This window comes from Oncorhynchus gorbuscha, linkage group LG26 (genome assembly GCF_021184085.1).
Source record: "Oncorhynchus gorbuscha isolate QuinsamMale2020 ecotype Even-year linkage group LG26, OgorEven_v1.0, whole genome shotgun sequence".
NCBI lineage: Eukaryota > Metazoa > Chordata > Actinopteri > Salmoniformes > Salmonidae > Oncorhynchus > Oncorhynchus gorbuscha.
This window is the reverse complement of record NC_060198.1, coordinates 40,319,705-40,344,789: the sequence shown is the minus strand read 5'-3', so window position 1 is coordinate 40,344,789 and position 25,085 is coordinate 40,319,705. Positions and strand designations below refer to the sequence as shown.

The following is a 25,085-nucleotide window of genomic DNA, read 5'->3' as shown; positions in this document are numbered from 1 at the left end:
GCACATGACAGCCCACTTGGAGTTTGCCAAAAGACACCTAAAGACTCTACAGACTATGAAAAACAAGATTCTCTGGTCTGGTGAAACCAAGATTGAACTCTTTGGCCTGAATGCCAAGTGTCACGTCTGAAGGAAACCTGGAACCATGTAAAGCATGGTGGTGGCAGCATCATGCTGTGGGAATGTTTTTCAGCAGCAGGGACTGGGAGACTAGTCAGGTTCGAGGAAAAGATGAACGGAGCAAAGTACAAAAGTACAGAGAGATCCTTGATGAAAACCTGCTCCAGCGCGCTCAGGACCTCAGACTGGGGCGATGGTTCACCTTCCAACCTTAAGCACACAGTCAAGACAATGCAGGAGTGGCTTCGGGACAAGTCTTTGAATGTCCTTGAGTGGCCCAGTCAGTGCCCTTGACTTGAACTCGATTGAACATCTCTGGAGAGACCTGAAAATAGCTGTGCAGTAAAGCTCCCCATCCAACCTGACAGAGCTTGAGGATCTGCAGAGAAGAATGGGAGATACTCCCCAGATACAGGTGTGCCAAGCTTGTAGCATCATACCTTGGAAGACTTGAGGCTGTAAAAAAAGTATTGAGTAAAGGGTCTGAATACTAGTTTTTCTTTTTTTTATAAATTTGAAAAAATGTCTAAACCTGTTTTTGCTTTGGAATTATGGGGTATTGTGTGTAGATTGATGAGGGGGAAAAAACAATTGAATACATTTTTGAATAAGGCTGTAAAGTAACAAAATGTGGGGAATAAATCAAGGGGTCTGAATACGTTCCGAATACACTGTGTATACAGTACCAGTCAAATGTTTGGACACACCTACTCATTCCAGGGGTTTTCTATATATTTACTATTTTCTACATTGTAGAATAATAGTGAAGGCATCAAAACTATGAGATAACTCATATGGAATCATGTAGTAACCACAAATCAAAATATATTTGATATTTGATATTCGTCAAAGTAGCCACCATTTTCCTTTGCACACTCTTGGCATTCTCTCAACCAGATTAATGAGGTAGTCACCTGGAATGCATTTCAATTAAAAGGTGTGCCTTGTTAAAAGTTAATTTGTGGATTTTTTTTCCTTCTTAATGCGTTTGAGCCAATCAGTTGTGTTGTGACAAGGTAGGGGTGGTATACAGAAGATAGCCCTATTTAGTAAAAGGCCAAATCCATATTATGGCAAGAACAGCTCAAATAAGCAAAGAGAAATTACAGTCCAGCATTACTTTAATAAGACTTGAAGGTCAGTCAATGCGGAACATTACAAGAACTTTGAACGTTTCTTCAAGTGCATTTGCAAAAACCATCCAGCGCTATGATGAAACTGGCTCTCATGAGGACCGTCACAGGAATGGAAGACCCAGAGTTACCTCTGCTGCAAAGGATACGTTCATTAGAGTTACCAGACTCAGAAATTGCAGCCCAAATAAACGCTTCAGAGTTCAAGTAACAGACACATCTCAACATCAACTGTTCAGAGGAGACTGTGTGAATCAGGCCTTCATGGTTTAATTGCTGCACAGAAACCACTACTAAAGGACACCAATAAGAAGATACTTGCTTGGGCCAAGAAACACGAGCAATGGACATTAGACTGGTGGAAATCTGTCCTTTGGTCTGATGAGTCCAAATGTTTGATTTTTGGTTCCAACCGCTGTATTTTTGTGAGACGCAGAGTAGGTGAACAGATTATCTCTGCGTGTGTGGTTCCCAACGTGAAGCATGGAGGAGGAGTTGTGATGGTGTGGGGTGCTTTGCAGGTGACACTTGTCTGTATTTAGAATTCAAGGCACACTTAACCATGGCATGGCTACCACAGCATTCTGCAGTGATACGCCATCCCATCTGGTTTGCGCTTAGTCGGACTATCATTTATTTTTCATCAGGACAATGACCCAACACAGCTCCAGGCTGTGTAAGGGCTATTTGACCAAGATGGTGAGTGATGGAGTGCTGCATCAGATGACCTGGCCTCCACAGTCACCCGATCTCAACCCACTTGAGATGGTTTGGGATGAGTTGGAGCGCAGAGTGAAGGAAAAGCAGCCAACAAGTGCTCAGCATATGTGGGGACTCCTTCAAGACTGTTGGAAAAGCATTCCTCATGAAGCTGGTTGAGAGAATGCCAAAAGTGTACAAAGCTGTCATCAAGGCAAAGGGTGGCTATTTGTTAACACTTCTTTTGGTTACTACATGATTCCCTGTGTGTTATTTCATAGTTGTGATATCTTCACTATTATTCTACAATGTAGAAAATAGTAAAAATAAAGAAAAACCCTTGAATGAGTCGGTGTGTCCAAATTATCAACTGGTACTGTATATATTTTTAAGTATGTGATAACTATACTATAGATTATATTATATTATCTAAAGGTCATCACATTTCTGTGATTGGTTGTCTAGTGTATACATTTTCTGAGTGTTATTCTGTCTGTCTCTCCAGTGAATGTATGTCTGTGAATGAACCCTGTCAATATTTTTAGTGTGTGTTAGTTTTCTTTTTTACGACTCTGTTTCTATTTTTGATGTAAATGCCATGTTATAGAAGGGTCCAGACACCTTTTTTGTGATTTCACTTGTTTTTGGGAAATTTACCCCAAACATGCAAATCACTTCCTCATCCTGGTTGTGCAGTACGGGGGCCCTGAAAAAACATGAAAAAAGGCTCCAAAAACACCCAAATACATCCTTTTAGAAACGGCAAAGCTCTCAGTATAGTGATGCAGGTCTTAAGATGTGGTACACATGAAAATGTGTTTTCAAAAATGTAGATTTGGTTGTAATAAAGAGAACGTCTCCTTTAACCCTGTCTGTCTCTCCAGTGAGTGTTAATGGGTCTATTAAGCCCTTCTCTCTCCCCAGGCCCAAGCCCATGACTCACCAGTTGTCCAGCCCTGATGTCCATGGTGAGGAGAAGAGCGAGCAGGTGACCAGCATTGGCCAAATCAAACCGGAACTCTACAGACTGCGTGGGGGCGACCAGGGGGAAGGGAAAGCAGGGGACAATTGTGGCAAGATCAGCTTCCTCCTGCGCTACGCCTTCAAGTGAGTGAACCGATTCACTTAATTAATCCTCTTCACACCTCGGTCTGAGTGTCAAATATACATTACATTAAGGCTTAGACAGAGGATCAACAGCTGCTCTGTCATCACAGCTGAGTTAAGGTACTTGCCCTAGAAACTCTATCATTGCAGTGTCAAGTATCACACAATGGGCAGTTTTTATCACCCATATATATCTTTACATTATGGACTAAATAGTGTACACAAGATATATAGATGTATGTTGTAGGTTTTCTGCAGCACTGGCTCTGTTTATGTAAATGGTGGACGTGCCCCCCTCCGGAGGGTTGAAGATGGGAAGATGGAGGGTGGACAGAGAGGAGGGAGAGGTCAGGGGCAGTGTAGTACAGTCTGCTAGGTCAATCTCAGTCTCAGTCTATCTGTGGCTCCGTGGCTCTGTGGCTCTGTGGCTGCCTGGTGGGGTCCTTTCTTTCTGCCGTCACACAAAGAAACATTACAATGGAGAAAGAAAGTGCTGATGTTTGAAAAACAAGGGAGTGAGAGGCAGTTAGGGTCATGAATTATATATGGTGAGCTACTTTAAACAGCAGACCCTGTCAACACATAATAACACCAGACTGTTATAGCACGAATTACAGACACACAGAGGGAGGGAGGAGGGAGGGAGGGAGCTGTTGCTGTATCTCTACCTGTACCTACATGTATTTCTACCTCACGTCACAAGATCATTTGTTCTGCTCTGCTTTCTGACACACTGTGAATCTTTGTTAGAAAATCTAGAGAGAGAGGAGACAGACAGAGAGAGCGGGAGAGAGAGGGAGAGAGTGGGAGAGAGAGGGAGAGAGAGAGATAATGTGTCACCTTCTCTTCACACTGTTAGCACTGTGTGGGATAATTGTAATGTATTTACCATACATCAATGTTAACGTGCTAGACCCGAGCACATTTGGGGAATAGCAGTCAGGATAACAATGTCAATTTTCCCTCAGCCCTTTGGGAAATGTATTTTCTATTGACAATGCAGTTAAAAGCTGACACTAGTGCTGTGGGAATAGGGTGGTTTCCAGCCTTTGAGGAATAGTATAGCGAATTTCCCTCTGACACATCAGTAATAGGTGTATTTTCTGCCGAGTGCTTCTGGGACCGTGGTAGTAGGCCGTCATTGTAAATAAGAATTTGTTCTTAACTGACTTGCGTAGTTAAATATATATATATTTTTTAAAGGTTGTCTTTTGTTCCTGCTCTTTGTTGTCTTGATGTTCAAAGAGAGTAAGTAGAGAGTAGGAACACTGCAGTGTTTGTTGTTGTAATGAGGTAATGTTGTTGGATGTGACATGCCATCAGGGACAGCTTTTATACAGGACTCACCTGGCATTTTCGATTATGCTTTATAAAACTACACTGCTCAGAGTCATAAGGACTACAGTTCCCAACACGTACTGACAGTGTGTATCAACTTCTAAGCGGAGATGATACTGGACTTAAAGTAAGTAGATAGACTTAAGAAATAATAATTGGACATGTTTCTCTGATTCACGTGTTTATCCAATTTAAATACAACTTCCTAATTTACTAATGACGGTAATTAATCTTATCCCTGATTTGATGTGATTGTAGGATTGGCATGTTTACCCGATTTCCTTAATTGGACGTGATTGCATGATAAACATGAAACCTGATTGGATGCAATCGTGTCGTCAACAGGCTTATCTCAGTCCTGATTGGGCCAGATGATTAAACAGTGTGTTTGTCTGAGCTGCTATTGGCTATGGCCTGGTGGTGCTCTCTTCCCCAGAGTTCACGCTGTGCTCCCGTAATGAAGTGGTGACACGCTCGTTAACGCAGAAAGACAGGGTATAATGAGGTCTGAGTAAAGGCCTGCCAGACATCTTCACTCTCTTAATTAAATCCCTCATAAGTAGTTCTGCAGACAGACCACTGGACGTTGGTGGTTTAGACGGACATCTTCGCGTGTGTGTGTGTATGCATGTGTATATGTGCACGACTGTGTGTGTGTGTGTGTGTGTGTGTGACCCAGACTGACCATAACACAGTGGAATAGCCTACTATGAGGAGTATTAATAGCTTGGCTTCTCTCCCTGGAACTGCTGGAGCCAATCTGTAGCTTTGTAGCAATGGATTATGCTTCTTGTAGAAGTTGCTCTCATTCACAGATCTACCTTCCTCACATTCCCCATTAGTAGGGAGTAAACCTTTAAATCAGTGTCACGGGCTGCTTCATCCTAGACCTCAATGGATCCCCATCGACCCACTCCATAGATACAACATACTCTCCTAACCACTCCACTGTCTCTCTATCTACTCTGTCGCCCTATGTCTGTCCAGCTAAGTTTGACATATAGATCGTGTTGTGTGTGTGTGTGTCCCAGACGGTGAGTCTAACATAGATTGTATATGTGTGTCCTCGTCTGCAGTACAGAGCAGCTAGTGGTGAAGATCCTGAAGGCTGTAGACCTGGCTGCCAAGGACGCCAACGGCTTCTCAGACCCCTACGTCAAGATCTACCTTCTGCCAGACAGGAAGAAGAAGTTCCAGACCAAGGTAACACATTTATCAAGCCTGATCCCAGATCTGTTTGTGCTGTCTTGCCAATGACCATAAATACCTTGGAAGAGTGCAAACAGATCTGGGATCAGGCTGTCATTTATTACACTTGTCAGTTTTCACACAAATTGGGCTGGTTTTCAGTCCAATTTGAAGGCACAGTAAAATACTAACCTGCCAAATGTGTAGTTTCACTCTGATGCCAATTGATAAATGTTCTATGTGAATCATCCATTGATGTCACTCAGAGATTTGTGTATGCATCACCACGAGAGATTTGTGCGGAGTTTCATTGCCATTTCTCAAGTTGGGATTTTATTCTAAATTACTGTCAGTAATTTATTATAATTATAAATGCGTAGTCTCCTCCCCTACACATTGGAAATAGCTGATGTTAGGCTGTCTAGCAGACTCTCTTGCAGACTCTCTTGCAGACTCGCTAGCAGACTCTCTTGCAGACTCTCTAGCAGACTCTCTTGCAGACTCTCTTGCAGACTCTCTTGCAGACTCTCTTGCAGACTCTCTAGCAGACTCTCTTGCAGACTCTCTAGCAGACTCTCTAGCAGACTCTCTAGCAGACTCTCTTGCAGACTCTCTAGCAGACTCTCTTGCAGACTCTCTTGCAGACTCTCTAGCAGACTCTTGCAGACTCTCTTGCAGACTCTCTAGCAGACTCTCTTGCAGACTCTCTAGCAGACTCTCTAGCAGACTCTCTAGCAGACTCTCTTGCAGACTCTCTAGCAGACTCTCTTGCAGACTCTCTTGCAGACTCTCTAGCAGACTCTTGCAGACTCTCTTGCAGACTCTCTAGCAGACTCTCTAGCAGACTCTTGCAGACTCTCTTGCAGACTCTCTAGCAGACTCTCTTACAGACTCTCTAGCAGACTCTCTTGCAGACTCTCTTGCAGACTCTCTAGCAGACTCTCTTACAGACTCTCTAGCAGACTCTCTTGCAGACTCTTTTTTTCACGTTCTGAACCAAGTTATTGTGTTAATTGTGTGTTTTAGATGGTCAGGATGTGAGTTGGGTGGGCATTCTATGTTTTGTGTGGCTAGGTTGTTTTTCTGTGTTCGGCCTAGTATGGTTCTCAATCAGAGGCAGGTGTTGTTAGTTGTCTCTGATTGAGAATCATGCTTAGGTAGTCTGGGTTTCACTGTTTGTTGGTGGGTGATTGTTTCCGTGTCTGTGTTCTATACCACATGGTACTGTTTTCGGTTTCGGTTGTTCACGTTCCGTTTATTGTTTTTGTATGGAGTGTTCAGTTTATGTGTTTAAATAAATACCATGGACACTTACCACACCGCATATTGGTCCTCTGATCCTTCTCGCTTCTCCTCTTCAGATGAAGAGGAGGAAAACCATTACACTTTTGTTGACTCTCGTTCTCTCTCTCCCTCTCCTTCCCCTTTCTCTCCCCTTCACCTCTTTACCTCTATACCGCTCTACCTCCTCAATTCCCCCCTCTCCTCTCTCCTACAGGTCCACAGAAAGACCCTAAACCCTATCTTCAACGAGACGTTCCAGTTCGGTGTCCCCCTGGCAGAGCTGCACTCCCGGAAGCTACACTTCTCTGTCTACGACTTTGACCGCTTCTCCAGACACGACCTGATTGGCCAGGTGGTTGTGGACAACCTTCTGGACTTCAGCGAGGGCACAGGGGAAAAGCCTGTCTGGAGGGACATAGTGGAGGGCACAGCGGTGAGAGTGAGAGCCCATGCCTGACACCATAATGCCAACGCAATGCCACCACTATGTTACCATGATGACACCACTATACCACTATCGTATCACCACTATGCCACTATAATGCCACCACTATGCCACTATAATGACACCACTATGCCACTATAATGCTACCACAATACCACCACTATGCCACTATAATGCCACTGATATGCCACTATAATGCCACCACTATGCCACTATAATGCCACCACTATGCCACTATAATGACACCACTATGACACTATAATGCTACCACTATACCACCACTATGCCACTATAATGACACCACTATGCCACTATAATGCCACCACTAAGACACTATAATGTCACCACTATACCACCACTATGCCACTAGAATGCCACTATAATGTCACCACTATGCCACCAATATGCCACTTTAATGCCACCACTGTACCACCACAATACCACTATAATGCCACCACTATGCCACTATAATGTCACCACTATACCACCACTATGCCACTATAATGCCACCGCTATGCCACTATAATGCCACTATAATGTCACCACTATACCACCACTATGCCACCAATATGCAACTATAATGCCACCACTATGCCACCAGTATGCCACTATAATGCCACCACTATGCCACTATAATGCCACTATAATGCTACCACTATACCAACACTATGCCACTATAATGCCACTATAATGTCACCACTATGCCACCACTATAATGCCACTATAATACCGCTATAATTCCACTATATGCCACTGTAATGCCACTATAATTACACCATATGCCACTATAATGCCACTGCTATGACACTATAATGCCACTATAATGCAACCGCTTTGCCACTATAATGTCACTGCAATGCCACTATGATGCCACTGCTATGCCACTATAATTTCATTGCTATGCCACTATAATGCCACTATAATTCCATTGCTATGCCACTATAATGCCACCGCTATGCCATTATGCCACCACCATGACCACTGGCTGTGCCGAGCCACTATAATTATACCACCACTATAATGCCACAATAATTCCACCATATGCCACTATAATGCCACTGCTATGCCACCTTATGACACTGTAATACCACTGTAATGCCACTGTAATGCCACTGTAATGCCACTATAATGCCACTGCTATCCACTATAATGCCACTGCTATGCCACTATAATGCCACTACTATGCCACTATAATGCCACCGCTATGCCACTATAATGCTACCACTATACCACCACTATAATGTCACCACTGTACCACCACTATAATGCCACTATAATGCCACCGCTATGCCACTATAATGCCTCCGCTATGCCACTATAATACCACTGCTATGCCACCTTATGCCACTATAATGCCACCTCTATGCCACTATAATGCAACCGCTTTGCCACTATAATGCTATTGCTATGCCACTATAATGCCACTACTATGCCACTATAATGCCACCTCTATGCCACTATAATGCAACCGCTTTGCCACTATAATGCTATTGCTATGCCACTATAATGCCACTACTATGCCACTATAATGCCACCTCTATGCCACTATAATGCAACCGCTTTGCCACTATAATGCTATTGCTATGCCACTATAATGCCACTACTATGCCACTATAATGCTATTGCTATGCCACTATAATGCCACTACTATGCCACTATAATGCAACCGCTTTGCCACTATAATGCCACTACTATGCCACTATAATGCCATTGCTATGCCACTATAATGCCACTACTATGCCACTATAATGCCACTACTATGCCACTATAATGCCACTGCTATGCCACTATAATGAGACTGCTATGCCACCTTATGCCACCATATGCCACTATAATGCCACTATAATGCCACTACTATGCCACTATAATACCATTGCTATGCCACTATAATGACATTGCTATGCCATTATAATGCCACTATTATGCCACTATAATGCAACCGCTTTGCCACTATAATGCCATTGCTATGCCATTATAATGCCACTATAATGCCACTATAATGCAACCGCTTTGCCACTATAATGCTGGCTGTGTCGAGTTAGAAGGAAGCAGGAGAGAGTGTTTAAATAGCCTTTAGATCTAGCTCAATTGAACTTTTATATTCTTGGGGACATTGAAAGATTGACATTTCATTACTGTACTGTGATGACAGTTGCCTTCAGTTTGAATATGCTGCCTGTTTAGATTGTGACACCTGTCATGTCTCTGTGGCAATTATCACTGATGTCTGCTTCATGGTTTAGCAAACCAAATGCAAGATGGTGGTCTCTTTTACAGATCCTCTGCTCTCAGCCTGTGGCTCTTTGGGTATTACTGGCTGAGTGTTTAGCACACGTTTGTTGGGATCTGTGTTTGAACTCTGACCTCTGTGTGTGTTGTACAGGAGAAGGCTGACCTCGGGGAGCTGAACTTCTCTCTGTGTTACCTGCCCACGGCAGGTCGGCTCACCGCCACTGTCATCAAGGCCACCAACCTCAAAGCCATGGACCTCACCGGCTTCTCAGGTGACTTGCCTATTGACCGCAGCACACTGACAACAGCACACTGATCACAGCACACTGAGAACAGCACACTGACCACAGCACACTGACCACAGCACACTGACAACAGCACACTGTTCACAGCACTGGGGGTCGTCTCTTCTGTTAGAAACAGCCTGACAAGACTCACATCACACATTTTGTATTTCAACTATTATTTGAATGCAATTAGGCTGCATAAACAGATGGAGCAAACACATCAATTGACTGAATTCATGAATATTTGAATATTGATATGTTACATTCTGTAAATATTTCCCAAATAAATACGGTTCAACTGTTCCAAACACAATGAAGTGCCAAAAATATGTTTTGTGGCAATGTTGGAAACATAAGCAAATAGCAAAAATCATAAACGTTGGAGTGCTAAAAACCGCAGCCAACATACAACCAAACGCTTTAAACACAATCATGTCCTGGCCTGATTGATGGCTGGGACTTAGGTAGCTGATGATGATTTAATTAATGAACGCCTAACGAAATTAATTGAGTTATTAATCCTGCCTGTGAGGATGTGATGATCCTCCATTACCACGGTAACAGTTACTATACTGACAAAATGACACGCTAAATTACGAGGCCACACCGTTATTATTGCTTTTATGATTAGGAGATTATTGGAATGCCTAACGAAGGTATAAAACAATCCACCATAAAATCAAATGGTAACTCTCAGTATTCTGTAAGTGCTACAATGGACTTGAGCGGCAGTTTGTCTTCTGTGGTAATTGACGTGAATCCACCTGTTTTACTTTGGCCTTAATCCGCCTCGTCCAAGGGTTGATTTGGATGTCTTTTATGTGTTAAACACAGATAGATGCCTGGACGTGGGAGTATAATTTGTTAATAGCCTGCTCAAGGTTTGTCTCTTATCTTTGTCCCCCTCTTTCTCTTTCTTCCCTTCTCTTCCTCTATTTCTTTCTCTCTCTCTTTCTCCTTCTCTCAGACCCATACGTGAAGGCTTCTCTGATATGTGACGGCCGCAGACTAAAGAAGAGGAAGACCTCCATTAAGAAGAATACGTTGAACCCCACCTACAACGAGGCTCTAGTCTTTGACATCCCTCATGAGGACATCGACAGGGTGTCCATCATCATCGCTGTCATGGACTATGACTGGTAAGAAGAGACCTGGGCTGTTATTACTGGACAATGGGAGTTTGTGTGGGATGTGGATATAATTGATGCCATTATAATACTGACTATGTATTTGGATGGTTGCTGCATAAGGGTAGGTCTGTTGTTAATTATTAGATAAGGGTAGGTCTGTTGTTAATTGTTAGATAAGGGTAGGTCTGTTGTTAATTATTAGATAAGGGTAGGTCTGTTGTTAATTGTTAGATAAGGGTAGGTCTGTTGTTAATTGTTAGATAAGGGTAGGTCTGTTGTTAATTGTTAGATAAGGGTAGGTCTGTTGTTAATTGTTAGATAAGGGTAGGTCTGTTGTTAATTGTTAGATAAGGGTAGGTCTGTTGTTAATTGTTAGATAAGGGTAGGTCTGTTGTTAATTGTTAGATAAGGGTAGGTCTGTTGTTAATTGTTAGATAAGGGTAGGTCTGTTGTTAATTGTTAGATAAGGGTAGGTCTGTTGTTAATTATTAGATAAGGGTAGGTCTGTTGTTAATTGTTAGATAAGGGTAGGTCTGTTGTTAATTATTAGATAAGGGTAGGTCTGTTGTTAATTGTTAGATAAGGGTAGGTCTGTTGTTAATTGTTAGATAAGGGTAGGTCTGTTGTTAATTGTTAGATAAGGGTAGGTCTGTTGTTAATTGTTAGATAAGGGTAGGTCTGTTGTTAATTGTTAGATAAGGGTAGGTCTGTTGTTAATTGTTAGATAAGGGTAGGTCTGTTGTTAATTGTTAGATAAGGGTAGGTCTGTTGTTAATTGTTAGATAAGGGTAGGTCTGTTGTTAATTGTTAGATAAGGGTAGGTCTGTTGTTAATTGTTAGATAAGGGTAGGTCTGTTGTTAATTGTTAGATAAGGGTAGGTCTGTTGTTAATTGTTAGATAAGGGTAGGTCTGTTGTTAATTGTTAGATGAGGGTATGTCTGTTGTTAATTGTTAGATAAGGGTAGGTCTGTTGTTAATTGTTAGATAAGGGTAGGTCTGTTGTTAATTGTTAGATAAGGGTATGTCTGTTAATTGTTAGATAAGGGTATGTCTGTTGTTAATTGTTAGATAAGGGTAGGTCTGTTGTTAATTATTAGATAAGGGTAGGTCTGTTGTTAATTGTTAGATAAGGGTAGGTCTGTTGTTAATTGTTAGATAAGGGTAGGTCTGTTGTTAATTGTTAGATAAGGGTAGGTCTGTTGTTGATTGTTAGATAAGGGTAGGTCTGTTGTTAATTGTTAGATGAGGGTATGTCTGTTGTTAATTGTTAGATAAGGGTAGGTCTGTTGTTAATTGTTAGATAATGGTAGGTCTGTTGTTAATTGTTAGATAAGGGTATGTCTGTTAATTGTTAGATAAGGGTATGTCTGTTGTTAATTGTTAGATAAGGGTAGGTCTGTTGTTAATTGTTAGATAAGGGTATGTCTGTTAATTGTTAGATAAGGGTATGTCTGTTGTTAATTGTTAGATAAGGGTAGGTCTGTTGTTAATTGTTAGATAAGGGTATGTCTGTTGTTAATTGTTAGATAAGGGTATGTCTGTTGTTAATTATTAGATAAGGGTAGGTCTGTTGTTAATTGTTAGATAAGGGTATGTCTGTTAATTGTTAGATAAGGGTATGTCTGTTAATTGTTAGATAAGGGTATGTCTGTTAATTGTTAGATAAGGGTATGTCTGTTAATTGTTAGATAAGGGTATGTCTGTTGTTAATTGTTAGATGAGGGTATGTCTGTTGTTAATTGTTAGATAAGGGCATGTCTGTTGTTAATTGTTAGATGAGGGTATGTCTGTTGTTAATTGTTAGATAAGGGTAGGTCTGTTGTTAATTGTTAGATAAGGGTAGGTCTGTTGTTAATTGTTAGATGAGGGTATGTCTGTTAATTGTTAGATAAGGGCATGTCTGTTGTTGGTAGTTGTTATTTTTATGGTGTGTAGCAAAGTTATTATAGCAAACTAAAACTAAAACTAAAACTAATTATGACTAATCATCACTCAAAACCATTTAGTAAATTTAATAAAAATAATTAACAAACCCGTTTGAAGAATTAAAACTGTACTGCCTCCAAAACTAAATAGAATAACAACCATCATGAATTATTGTAACGGTTGTCATAGGTGGAAGGTGAAGAGGACCAAGGTGCAGCGTGGTACGTGTTCATGGTAGATTTAATAAAGAAACTGAACACTAGAACAACAAAACAACAAAGCGTAACAAACTAAACAGTTCTGTCTGGTGCAGACACACTGAGACAGAAAACAACTACCCACAAACACAGGTGGGAACAAGCTACCTAAGTATGGTTCTCAATCTGAGACAACGATTGCCAGCTGCCTCTGATTGGGAACCATACCAGGCCAAACACATAGAAATACTACAAAATACTACAAAACATAGAATGCCCACCCCAACTCACGCCCTGACCAAACTAAAACAGAGACATAAAAAAGGAACTAAGGTCAGGACGTGACAATTATGTTTTTGGGGGGCAAAAATCGAACAGGGTTTTCAAGCTAAACTAATGATTGGTTTACAATAGAGCCTCCCACAATGCAGGTGATGACTGCAGGATGAAGTTGGTGAAGAGCAACTGCAGAAAGTTGCAGTCGACTGCAGTCCAAACTTCATGACCTTTGATCATATGATTTTTGTAAAGTTCATGAAATTGACATGTAGGCTCCCGTCTGACAATTTTTATCACCAGAATGCAACACCTTAAAAGGCGGTGACCAACGATGGAGCTTCAACGCTCCTGGTTGTTGTGGAAATTGACCCACCACTACTGCATCTACGTCATCTCCCTGAGTCTACCTTTAAACCTAACCTAACCTATGACCTGACCCATCACCTTATGCATTACTGCCCCACAGTGGCAAGAAGTGACTTTCCAAAAAACACAAAAACTATATGCATGTTGTTATAAAAAGTAAACTAAATAAAAAATTAGGTAAAGTAGATCTGAAAACTAACTGAAACAAAACTGAATTTCGAATAAAAATCTTAAAACTAATAGGAATATAAACAATAATAACCTTGTAGTTAGCACTCGGTTACGTTGATAGACATTGTTATTGGGTTGGTGTGTATTTAGTACTGGATCATGTGTAACGTATGTTGATGGTGGTTATTATTTGGTTGGTGAGTAGTTAGCACTGTGTGGGTCTATTACGTTGATAGATGTTGGTGTGTAGTAGGATGGGTCATTCTGTTACCTTCAAATAACTGTCCAGTGTTAAATATGACCTATTATTACTTACAATATGAGTGAAATAGATTTCCTTCCAATTTTTTATTTATTATGTATGTTAAGAAGCTTTTCTGTGTCGGAATAGTGTGGGCGTACCCCAACAGAATGATGTGGGCGTATACCGGTCGTTAAAATATCCTCCTCTAGACCGCTGATTGGCCAGCTCATCCTCCTCAGGAGTATGACACCATACTCTATGAGGAAGTAGCAAGCATTTTGAAACGGTCTGTATGAGATACAAGTTTGAGGTGTTTTTTCTCCAATTCATGCTTTGGCCACTAATACGAGTACAAGATGAATAAACACCATTATTTGGGTATGAGTTAGCAGAATATGACCTTTGAAAAGTGTCATTTTCACTGAACAGTTACTTTAATAGACATTGTTGTGTACTAGCATGGGTCAGTCTAAGACGTTATTTGGTTGGTGTGTAGTTAGTACTATGTGGGTCTGTACCGTTGATAGACGTTGTTATTTGGTTGGTGTGTAGTTAGTACTATGTGGGTCTGTACCGTTGATAGACGTTGTTATTTGGTTGGTGTGTAGTTAGTACTATGTGGGTTTGTACCGTTGATAGACGTTGTTATTTGGTTGGTGTGTAGTTAGTACTATGTGGGTCTGTACCGTTGATAGACGTTGTTATTTGGTTGGTGTGTAGTTAGTACTATGTGGGTCTGTACCGTTGATAGACGTTGTTATTTGGTTGGTGTGTAGTTAGTACTATGTGGGTTTGTACCGTTGATAGACGTTGTTATTTGGTTGGTGTGTAGTTAGTACTATGTGGGTTTGTACCGTTGATAGATGTTGTTATTTGGTTGGTGTGTAGTTAGTACTATGTGAGTCTGTACCGTTGATAGACGTTGTTATTTGGTTGGTGTGTAGTTAGTACTATGTGGGTCTGTACCGTTGATAGACGTTGTTATTTGGTTGGTGTGTAGTTAGTACTATGTGGGTTTGTACCGTTGATAGATGTTGTTATTTGGTTGGTGTGTAGTTAGTACTATGTGGGTCTGTACCGTTGATAGACGTTGTTATTTGGTTGGTGTGTAGTTAGTACTATGTGGGTTTGTACCGTTGATAGACGTTGTTATTTGGTTGGTGTGTAGCAGTGGTCTGTTGAACACATAACTGATTGTCCCTGTGAGTCAGACTCCTGGTGGATTCCTCCTGTTTTACATGAGGATGGGCGCCTCATGAATAAACATGATTTATGCTAATGCTAATGGAAATAGTGTCTGGTGGTGAGACACTGTGTAACCATGCCAGTGTTTCTCTATCTGGCACTAACACCCTCCATCATCACACAATCGCCTGGCTGGTGTGTGTTTGTGTTTTCTTTATCTATTATTAAACCCATGTTGTAGGTTACAGTATCTCTATATTTGTGTGTGTGTTATCTTTTATGCATTTAAAACCCAGGTTATAGCAAGCATCTCTATAGTTCGATGCTTGTGTGTGTGTGTGCATGCATGCGTGTGTTTGTGTGTGTGCATGCATGCGTGTGTTTGTGTGTGTGCATGCATGTGTGTGTTTGTGTGTGTGCATGCATGCGTGTGTTTGTGTGTGTGCATGCATGTGTGTGTTTGCATGCATGTGTGTTTGTGTGTGTGCATGCATGTGTGTGTTTGTGTGTGTGCATGTGTGTTTGTGTGTGTGCATGCATGCGTGTGTTTGTGTGTGTGCATGCATGTGTGTGTTTGTGTGTGTGCATGCATGCGTGTGTTTGTGTGTGTGCATGCATGCGTGTGTTTGTGTGTGTGCATGCATGTGTGTGTTTGTGTGTGTGCATGCATGCGTGTGTTTGTGTGTGTGCATGCATGCGTGTGTTTGTGTGTGTGCATGCATGTGTGTGTTTGTGTGTGTGCATGCATGCGTGTGTTTGTGTGTGTGCATGCATGCGTGTGTTTGTGTGTGTGCATGCATGTGTGTGTTGTTTGTGCATGCATGTGCATGCATGCGTGTGTTTGTGTGTGTGCATGCATGTGTGTGTTTGTGTGTGTGCATGCATGCGTGTGTTTGTGTGTGTGCATGCATGTGTGTGTGTGTTTGTGTGTGTGCATGCATGCGTGTGTTTGTGTGTGTGCATGCATGCGTGTGTTTGTGTGTGTGCATGCATGCGTGTGTTTGTGTGTGTGCATGCATGCGTGTGTTTGTGTGTGTGCATGCATGCGTGTGTTTGTGTGTGTGCATGCATGCGTGTGTTTGTGTGTGTGCATGCATGTGTGTGTGTGCATGCATGCGTGTGTTTGTGTGTGTGCATGCATGTGTGTGTTTGTGTATGATATGAATGTGCTCTCCATTTGTATTGAAACCTTTGTAATCGTCTCTGTATATTGAGCCCTCACTATTGAATATCCAATCTCTGTGGCCGCATTCATTTTCCCGGCACTCAAGGTTGATAAATGAGGCCTACTTTGCCTGTTCGTCACAGTCTCTCTCCCTCTCCGTCTCCATCTCTCTCCGTCTCCTCTCTCTCTCTCTCTCTCTCTCTCTCTCTCTCTCTCTCTCTCTCTCTCTCTCTCTCTCTCTCTCTCTCTCTCTCTCTCTCTCTCTCTCTCTCTCTCTCTCTCTCTCTCTCTCTCTCTCTGTACCTGGCGGTGTGTTGGTCAGTATTGGTCATAATGAGGTCATAGGAATGTGTCGTGTGGGCAGTGACGCTGAGGGTCCTGGGAGGGAGCACTGGACTGCCATGTTGGCCAACCCCCGCAAGCCCATAGACCACTGGCACCAGCTCGTCGAGGTAATTATGTGCATGATGTGATGTGTGTGTGTCTGTGTACTGTTGAGTGTGTGTGTGTGTGTGTGTGTGTGAGTGAGTGAGTGAGTGAGTGAGTGAGTGAGTGAGTGTGAGTGAGTGAGTGAGTGAGTGAGTGAGTGAGTGAGTGAGTGAGTGAGTGAGTGAGTGAGTGAGTGAGTGACTGAGTGTGAGTGAGTGAGTGCGTGCGTGCGTGAGTGCGTGCGTGAGTGCGTGCGTGCGTGCGTGCGTGCGTGCGTGAGTGAGTGAGTGAGTGAGTGAGTGAGTGAGTGAGTGAGTGCGTGACTACAGTGCTTTTTTGTGCAGGCCTGTGCTCTCATTCTATTTTCCTACTTCATGTATGTAATTGTACTTGGCCTTCTTTTCCCCTGTTCTAAATAGTCTTTGTTTTTCTATTCAGTCATTGTAAGTAACCACACAGTAGTCTGGGGGCCGTATGTATCAAGCGTCTCAGAGTAGGAGTGATGATCAATTTTTCCTTTTAGATCACAATAGAATAAGATGACAAGGACAGGGGGGACCTAATCCTAGATCAGTACTCCTACTCTGAGATGCTTGAAACATACTGTACAACAACTGGTCTGACTACTCATCCACTCACCATACTTTTTATTAGTAATGAAATATCTATTTTAGCATACATTTACCTTTGTTATCTACAGTGTCTGTGTTGGTGATACTACCTCTGCTTTAATATATTTCTCCAGGAAAAACTTGTGGCCTCATTTGTGTCAAAGAGTCCCGCAGCCTCTCCCAAGCCTCACATCGTGGTGGACAGTCCTCACTCTGAGTAGAACTGTGAGTAGAACTCTTGGTTCAATGCTCTCACATGTAGTGCCAGGACCAGTGTCGGAGTCCTTTCCATTTCAATTCAGATAAATTAGTTGTATGATTTAGAAAACATTGTCATTACAAAGGACTGGCAATTTCTGCTTCATTAATTAGATTGAATTGATTTCCTGCATTGCCTTTATTGAAGTGGACCCCAAACCTGACACACAATTTTTCAATATCCATAGCTTTTTTTGGAGGGACCTATATAACCACAGCTTTGTGATTATAATCTTGGTGAATGTGATCCAGCTGAGACTCAGAGGCTGTTAGATTAACGAGCTGTGAGGCAAGAGTATCTGTACCATCTAGATGTTATGCACCCCACCCCCTGACTTACTGTACTCTAAGGCTCTGTTCTCTGTTTATGTATCTTCTCATCCGTACTGTCTCTCCTGCTTTATCTCTCTCTTTTTCCTCTTCTCCCCAGGTTATTATCATCTTTCCAGTTCCAGACTTTCCTTTCTTTCTGCTCATCTGTGAATAATTCTCTCCATCAAACAAAGAGAGACAAGGAGACACATCGACTGCTGTTCTACTGCTACTGCTGAATATTCCAGCTCCTGTCCTGTCGCAACGAAGCACAGGAAAACAGAATCTACATTCTATACAAGCAACACTTAGAACGCTGACACACACACACACACACACACACACACACACACACACACACACACACACACACACACACACACACACACACACACACACACACACACACACACACACACACACACACACACACACACACACACACACACACACACACACAGTGCTTCAGGTTAGTGCCAGTAATTCATCCAGGAGGAGTGTGATGATGCACATTTCTCCCTCCAATCAAACCTGGGCCTAATGTTTCTGCTCTGTATGGACTTCAAAAGACAAACCGTGTCAATGCTTTACTTTAGGCCATTAGTATACAAGTGTAGAAGTTAGGAAACATCCATGTAGTGTTTCCAGCAGGACAAACATCAGTTGTGGAGACTCTAGTGGTTTGGGCCTACCCTCTGGATCTGTGCTTTTCTGGCTTCTTTTAGCTGAAGGAAGGAACCTTTGCCGGTCGTTATTATTGATGTCAGGGGAGGGAGAAATGTGGATGAACCCATCTGCTGAAGCATGTTACGTAACCTTGAAATGTGTCCCTTCGCCTCATTATTTTGTCACCTTCTTCATGGTGCTCATTAATGTGAATTTGCTTTTATTTTTCAATTTGTTTGGTTTTGGGGGTTTGTGTAATATAATCATCCAGAAAGGAATTTATCCATACCATTTTTTTACGATCCACTAAGGATGTGACCGTGAGTACTCGAAGACCTGAAATATTTGAGCGCCTTGGGATGTTACAGGATGTTAGTGTTCCCCTGTTTGGACATACTGGCAGACTTTACCCCAGAGGACTCTACAGGGGAACTGTGATGAGGACGGACCTGCTCGGCTTGGAGTGCACTTACTGAAAATGTATCCTACAGGGAAGGATTTCACCATTATATCGAATTTTTCTATCATTCCAAGATTTTGTTTTTCGGAAAGACATTATTTAATTTGAAAAGATTAAAATTGTCTGCAGTCCATCATGTCTCCGACTGGACGACAACGTTAGAAGGACACACACATTTGTGTTGCTTTGATTTGTGTGTATTTCTGTGTTTGTGTGTGTGTTTTGTGTGTGTATGCCTGTGTGTTTGTGTGTGTGTCACTGTGACCTTCTGTGTGACACGTTTCTGTGCTCATGACGTCCCTATCTTCTACCTGTCCTCGCGGCCCCACACCATTCCTAGCATCCACAGACTGAAACTCCTGTCTTTGAACAAAATGTGTCTTCTGTCCTGTGTGTCTTAGAGGAACCATTTGTGTGTAGGACCCATTGCACTTGGTGGGGAGTGGGATACTTATGATCCCTGATGAACAGTCGGTCTCTCACAGAGATTAGAGTGTATTGTGTGTGTTGTTTCCCAGATCAGCTGTCCGTCACTCAAAAGTGCCCCCCCCCCCCGCCTGATCTAAGTAACTGTGTTGGTTGTGTACTTCTTTTAGTAAATGTGTACTGTGTGTCTGAGGGGAAACCAGTTGGCACCGTGATGTTAGATACGTTTTGATTACTTGAGGTAGAATTTTGGGCTGAGTAATGACTCTTTTATGTCCCCTAGCAGTCCCTCCAAACGGGGAGACAGAGAGGGGGTAGCCATGTCCTTTTTCTTTTGTGAAATACGATGACTCCCTGTTTACGCTCTGCACTTCCTCTTTAAGCACCATGTGGCTACTGCCATGAGAGAACCATGTCTACCACCACTTCTGCTACTATAACCTCAACTAACAGTTAGCACTACTAATGCTATGGCTGCCATTTCCCCTTAAACGCATTCAGGGGGATCCAGTTACTATTCCAACTTCAGGCCAAGGAAGTGCAGGGATGCTTACTGGTATGCTTGGTATGTACACAGATTAAAGCCGTATATCCCATATCATAGCCAGAAGTTTTCCATCTGGAACTGGTATGTCTGCTCAGGTTGTTCTGGGAGGTCATTGATCTGCCTGTATAAGTAGATACTATAGTATTGATCCATTGGCCTATCTCCAGGCTCTGTCTCTATCCCTCGCAGTCCACATGATTCTCTGCCCCATAACACTGTGGTGTTAGCACTCACTCAGCACTGGAGGTTGCTAGTGTGCTCTCAGTACTACTCTCCACCTCTCTCTCTCTCTCTCTCTCTCTCTCTCTCTCTCTCTCTCTCTCTAAATCTACCCCTCTCTCTCTCTCTCTCTCTCTCTAAATATACCCCTCTCTCTCTCTCTCTCTCTCTCTCTCTAAATATACCTCTCTCTCTCTCTCTCTCTCTCTCTCTCTCAATATACCTTTCTATTTTCCCTTTAACTCTTTCTATACCTCTCTCTCTCTCTCTCTAAATATACCTCACTCTCTCTCAATATACCTTTCTATTTTCCCTTTAACTCTTTCTATACCTGTCTCTCCTCTCTCTCTCTCTCTCTCTCTCTAAATATACCCCTCTCTCTCTCTCTCTAAATATCTCTCTCTCTCTCTCTCTCTCTCTAAATATACCTCTCTCTCTCTCTCTCTTTCTATCTCTCTCTCTCTCTCTCTCTCTCTCTCTAAATATACTTCTCTCTCTCTAAATACCTCTCTTTCTCTCTCTCTCAATATACCTTTCTCTTTCCCTTTATCTCTTTCTATGCCTGCCTGCCGCTCTCTCTCTCTCTCTCTCTCTCTCTCTCTCTCTCTCTCTAAATATACTTCTCTCTCTCTAAATACCTCTCTTTCTCTCTCTCTCAATATACCTTTCTCTTTCCCTTTATCTCTTTCTATGCCTGCCTGCCGCTCTCTCTCTCTCTCTCTCTCTCTCTCTCTCTCTCTCTCTCTCTCTCTCTCTCTCTCTCTCTCTCTCTCTCTCTCTCTCTCTCTTTTCTCTCTCTCAATATACCTTTCTCTTTCCCTTTATCTCTTTCTATGCCTGCCTGCCGCTCTCTCTCTCTCTCTCTCTCTCTCTCTCTCTCTCTCTCTCTCTCTCTCTCTCTCTCTCTCTCTCTCTCTCTCTCTCTCTCTCTCTCTCTCTCTCAATATACCTTTCTCTTGCCCCTTTATCTCTTTCTATACCTGTCTCTCACTCTCCTTTTATCTCTTTCTATACCTGTCTCTCACTCTCCTTTTATCTCTTTCTATACCTGTCTCTCGCTCTCTTTGATTGCTTGTTCCCCCACTCTATTTCTGAAAACTCCCTTTTCCCCACTTCCCTCTCTCTCCACACAGCCATTCACCCCCTCTCTCCGCCTCCCTCCATCTTGCCCGCTCTCTCTGTGTGTAGGACTCCTCTCTCCTCTGTCTCTCTCAGTGTTAGTGCAGTTCTGAATGGACATGGGGAAACATGTGTGCATGCTTATATTAACATGAATGATGTCAACTTGATGCAATGAAAATTAGATACGTGATGCTTTAAGCAAAACCTGACAATGAACTTGATATTAATACTACTAATGACGAAAATGGAGACCTAGCAATCGTTCTCTCTGTAATCAAAACAATGATGATAAATAACATTGTTTATCCTGTATATCTTCATTAAATAGTTATTCCTGATTTCATTTTTGATTCTTTAAAAAATATATAATTTCTTCAGAAGATTACTTTTTATATGGGTTAAACGGATAAATAGACATTTGAACAGAAGTGAGACATTCAGTCAGAATGCTTGTTTCAGCCAGAGAACTAGGGGGAGGAGGGTGAAGAGGAAGATGATGTAGGTGAATGTGTGGGAGATGGTGTGGCTGAAGCAATGATCATGGAAATAAAGGATATGTATCATCCAGCCTCATTCTGTGTGTGTTTGTTTATTAATCACTGTGTGTGAAGTAGTTGTGTGTGTGTGTGTGTGTGTGTGTGTGTGTGTGTGTGTGTGTGTGTGTGTGTGTGTGTGTGTGTGTGTGTGTGTGTGTGTGTGTGTGTGTGTGTGTGTGTGTGTGTGTGTGTGTGTGTGTGTGTGTGTGTATGCCTTGTGTATTATGTACGTATACAGTAGCCTACACACACACTGGAGCTATATATATATATATCTGTATCCATACTGTATGGAATCTTCTTTGAACCTATAGGACCTTCCTCTCTCTCTTTCCTACTGTGTATTATCGTCGTGTGTAATTATTTAGTCACTTTGTCATGAATTCTTTGTTGTGTCTTCACTTTATCTAAATGCAAAGTGGAGTGCTGCTGCCTGCCTTGAGTGTGTCTTTCTCTGGTCTGCCACCTACTGTTGCTTTGTGAGTCTTTTCTAGTAGTCATATAAATGCCAGTGAAGTCATGCAGTGATTATACGCTTATGAACCGAGCATTACAGTCATGCTCACTGTCAGCACACTGAAGCTCTGCTACACCAACCGAGGGGGAAGTGTGTGTGCGCGCTTGCATGCACGTGTGTGTGTGACACAAAGAGAGAGGAGTAGGAAAGGATTAAGAGAGTGAGGGGGAATAACACAGAGAAAGGGGAAGGCAGGATTGGATGAGGAGATGAATTAAAAAGACAAGGAATGGAATCGAAAGAGTGTGTCTGTGAGTGTGAGTGTGTGTGAGGGAGAGGCGGAGGAGAACAGGTCTGTATATAGACACACTTGTCGAGGGGCGAACGGGGCACCTGCAGCACTTTGACAGTGTGAGCAGCATGAGAACAGTTCAGAACAACACACACACATACACACAGAAGTGCAGAAGCACCAGTTAGCACTGCTACAACACCATGAACTGCTGGGGGGGCTGGAGGTGGGTGAAGGGGCTGGGGGAACTGCTGTCTCCATGGCAACGTTCCCACCGTGCATTTTTTTTTTTAGTCGGAAAGACATTTCACTCAGTTCAGTGAGCTGAAAGAAGCAGAGAGGGAGGGAGAGAGACTGGGGGAGGTGTGTGCAATACATTACATAGAGCTGTTTCTATCACACTGGAGGGATTTATTAGGAAGCTGTCAGCTACGCATTATTGCTAATATATTACTCATTACTATATATAATGGTAATGTATTATGTTATCTCATTAAATATACATGTCATTGCTGTGGGTGAGCCTTTGGTGTTTTTGAATTTAGCAATGAAAGAAAGCAACGACACCATGTAGATAAAGGGAAAGTAAACCTCATATCTATGTGACAAAAATATAAATATTCACTGTGCGACTTATCATATGCAATATGGCTACACTTTTCAGTCCACTCCCTATGAATTTCACTTTTTTTTATACCTCCATAAATGTTCATAAATGTCACCCCAGAATTAGAAATAACCTCTGTGTGTGTGTGTGTGTGTGTGTGTGTGTGTGTGTGTGTGTGTGTGTGTGTGTGTGTGTGTGTGTGTGTGTGTGTGTGTGTGTGTGTGTGTGTGTGTGTGTGTGTGTGTGTGTGTGTGTGTGTGTGTGTGTGTGTGTGTGTGTGTGTGTGTGTTTATTTGTGTTTTGACCTAATACTGTTTTCCAAAATCAGTGTCAGTTATTTGTCGTAACCCAGTTCTGTCTGTATGTCAGGTGTATCAGTGTGTTGCTGGTGATTACCTGTTGAGAACCAGATGGTCCCCTCTCTCCCAGCTGGAGGAGCCCGTCAAAAGAGGGATTGTCTATACTACACTCCCCCTGGGACAACCAGACAGGACAATCAAAGCATCTGATAGAGAAAAATGATCAAACCCCACAGAACAGTCCCCTAAAGCAATAAGCCATTTCTCATCACCAAGAGGAAGTCAAAATACAACAGTGACTAAATTTGTTTTCCAACCACATCAGGAGTTGTAAGCTTTTCTAATTGCAGGAGAACTGCCGGTTCTGCCAATTGAATTTCAAAAGCAGTGACAAACTGCACTTCCCTCAGTGCTACAAAATACATCAAAGTCCCCTGGAAAGGGATGGACACACGGTTCCTTTACCGGAATTAATTTGGCCACTGTGCTTAAGTCAGAATGAAAGGCTGTGTGGGCTCAATGTGTTTGGGACCCAAGGATAGCCTTGGGCACACTCCTGGGCCCGCACAAACCCTGCTAAGGTCACTGGGAGCCAGCGCCCATGATGTGGCCCTCACTTGCTGTTTGCCCATGGCCTAAATAGAACTGCTGCCACTTTACAGCGCCTTGCACTGCTTTAAATTGGCTTAAATGGATTCAGAACATTGTTTCTGTGAGATTGAGTTTGATGAGCTCTGATGCCCTTTGCTGTTCGCTGGGCTGTGCTGACTGGCTCACAGTGCCACAGGGGAATAGATTCTATTGTTGGACGAGAGAAACACAGCGCCCGTTGCGTTCCATTCACAGGTTTCGCTCGTGGCGCATTGTGTTGATTTGACAACAGGTTAGCTCGCTGAAGGCCGCCCCAGTAATTATGTGCTTATTTCAGCACAGAGGATAGGAGGTGATCGAGACATGTCCTGGTTATAAAAAGGTTACGTTGGCAAGGGGGTTAGGCAGAACCTGTAGGCCCATTTCACAACCTATGTAAACATACAGGACGTATAGGTTTATGCTTGATGTACTGGATACATAGACACTATAATCACTGATGTATCACTTCCTTGCCTGTTGTCTCTCAAATCATGCAGCTCACTGCCTTCAAGGCCTAGTCATTTTCTAAGACTAGCAGACTGTGCTGACATCTGGTGTAACAAGGCGGTATGGCATATATGGCAAATAAATAATATCTCATATATATATATTATATGTCTCTATAATTTCACTGTAAATGTCATCAATTTGGTATAAATGATAGGACTGTCACTGACTGTCAGGGCTGTCCGTTACCGCTTAGGTTCCTCATGG

At 42.5% G+C, this 25,085-nt stretch overlaps 1 protein-coding gene across 2 annotated transcripts in view; it reads left to right on the top strand.

Annotated features, from left to right (window-relative positions):
- The window catches only part of syt3 (synaptotagmin III), a 64,497-nt gene extending 45,976 nt beyond the window's left edge, over positions 1–18,521 (top strand). For both annotated transcript variants that reach the window (XM_046329897.1, XM_046329898.1), the window contains exons 6-13: positions 2,877–3,059; positions 5,474–5,600; positions 7,084–7,302; positions 9,698–9,818; positions 10,801–10,972; positions 16,820–16,949; positions 17,672–17,762; positions 18,226–18,521. In XM_046329897.1, the coding sequence (XP_046185853.1) occupies positions 2,877–3,059; positions 5,474–5,600; positions 7,084–7,302; positions 9,698–9,818; positions 10,801–10,972; positions 16,820–16,949; positions 17,672–17,758 (1,039 nt within the window). In that variant the 3' untranslated portion in view covers positions 17,759–17,762; positions 18,226–18,521. The remainder of the gene's footprint in view (positions 1–2,876; positions 3,060–5,473; positions 5,601–7,083; positions 7,303–9,697; positions 9,819–10,800; positions 10,973–16,819; positions 16,950–17,671; positions 17,763–18,225) is intronic.
- The last annotated feature ends 6,564 nt before the right edge of the window (positions 18,522–25,085 follow it).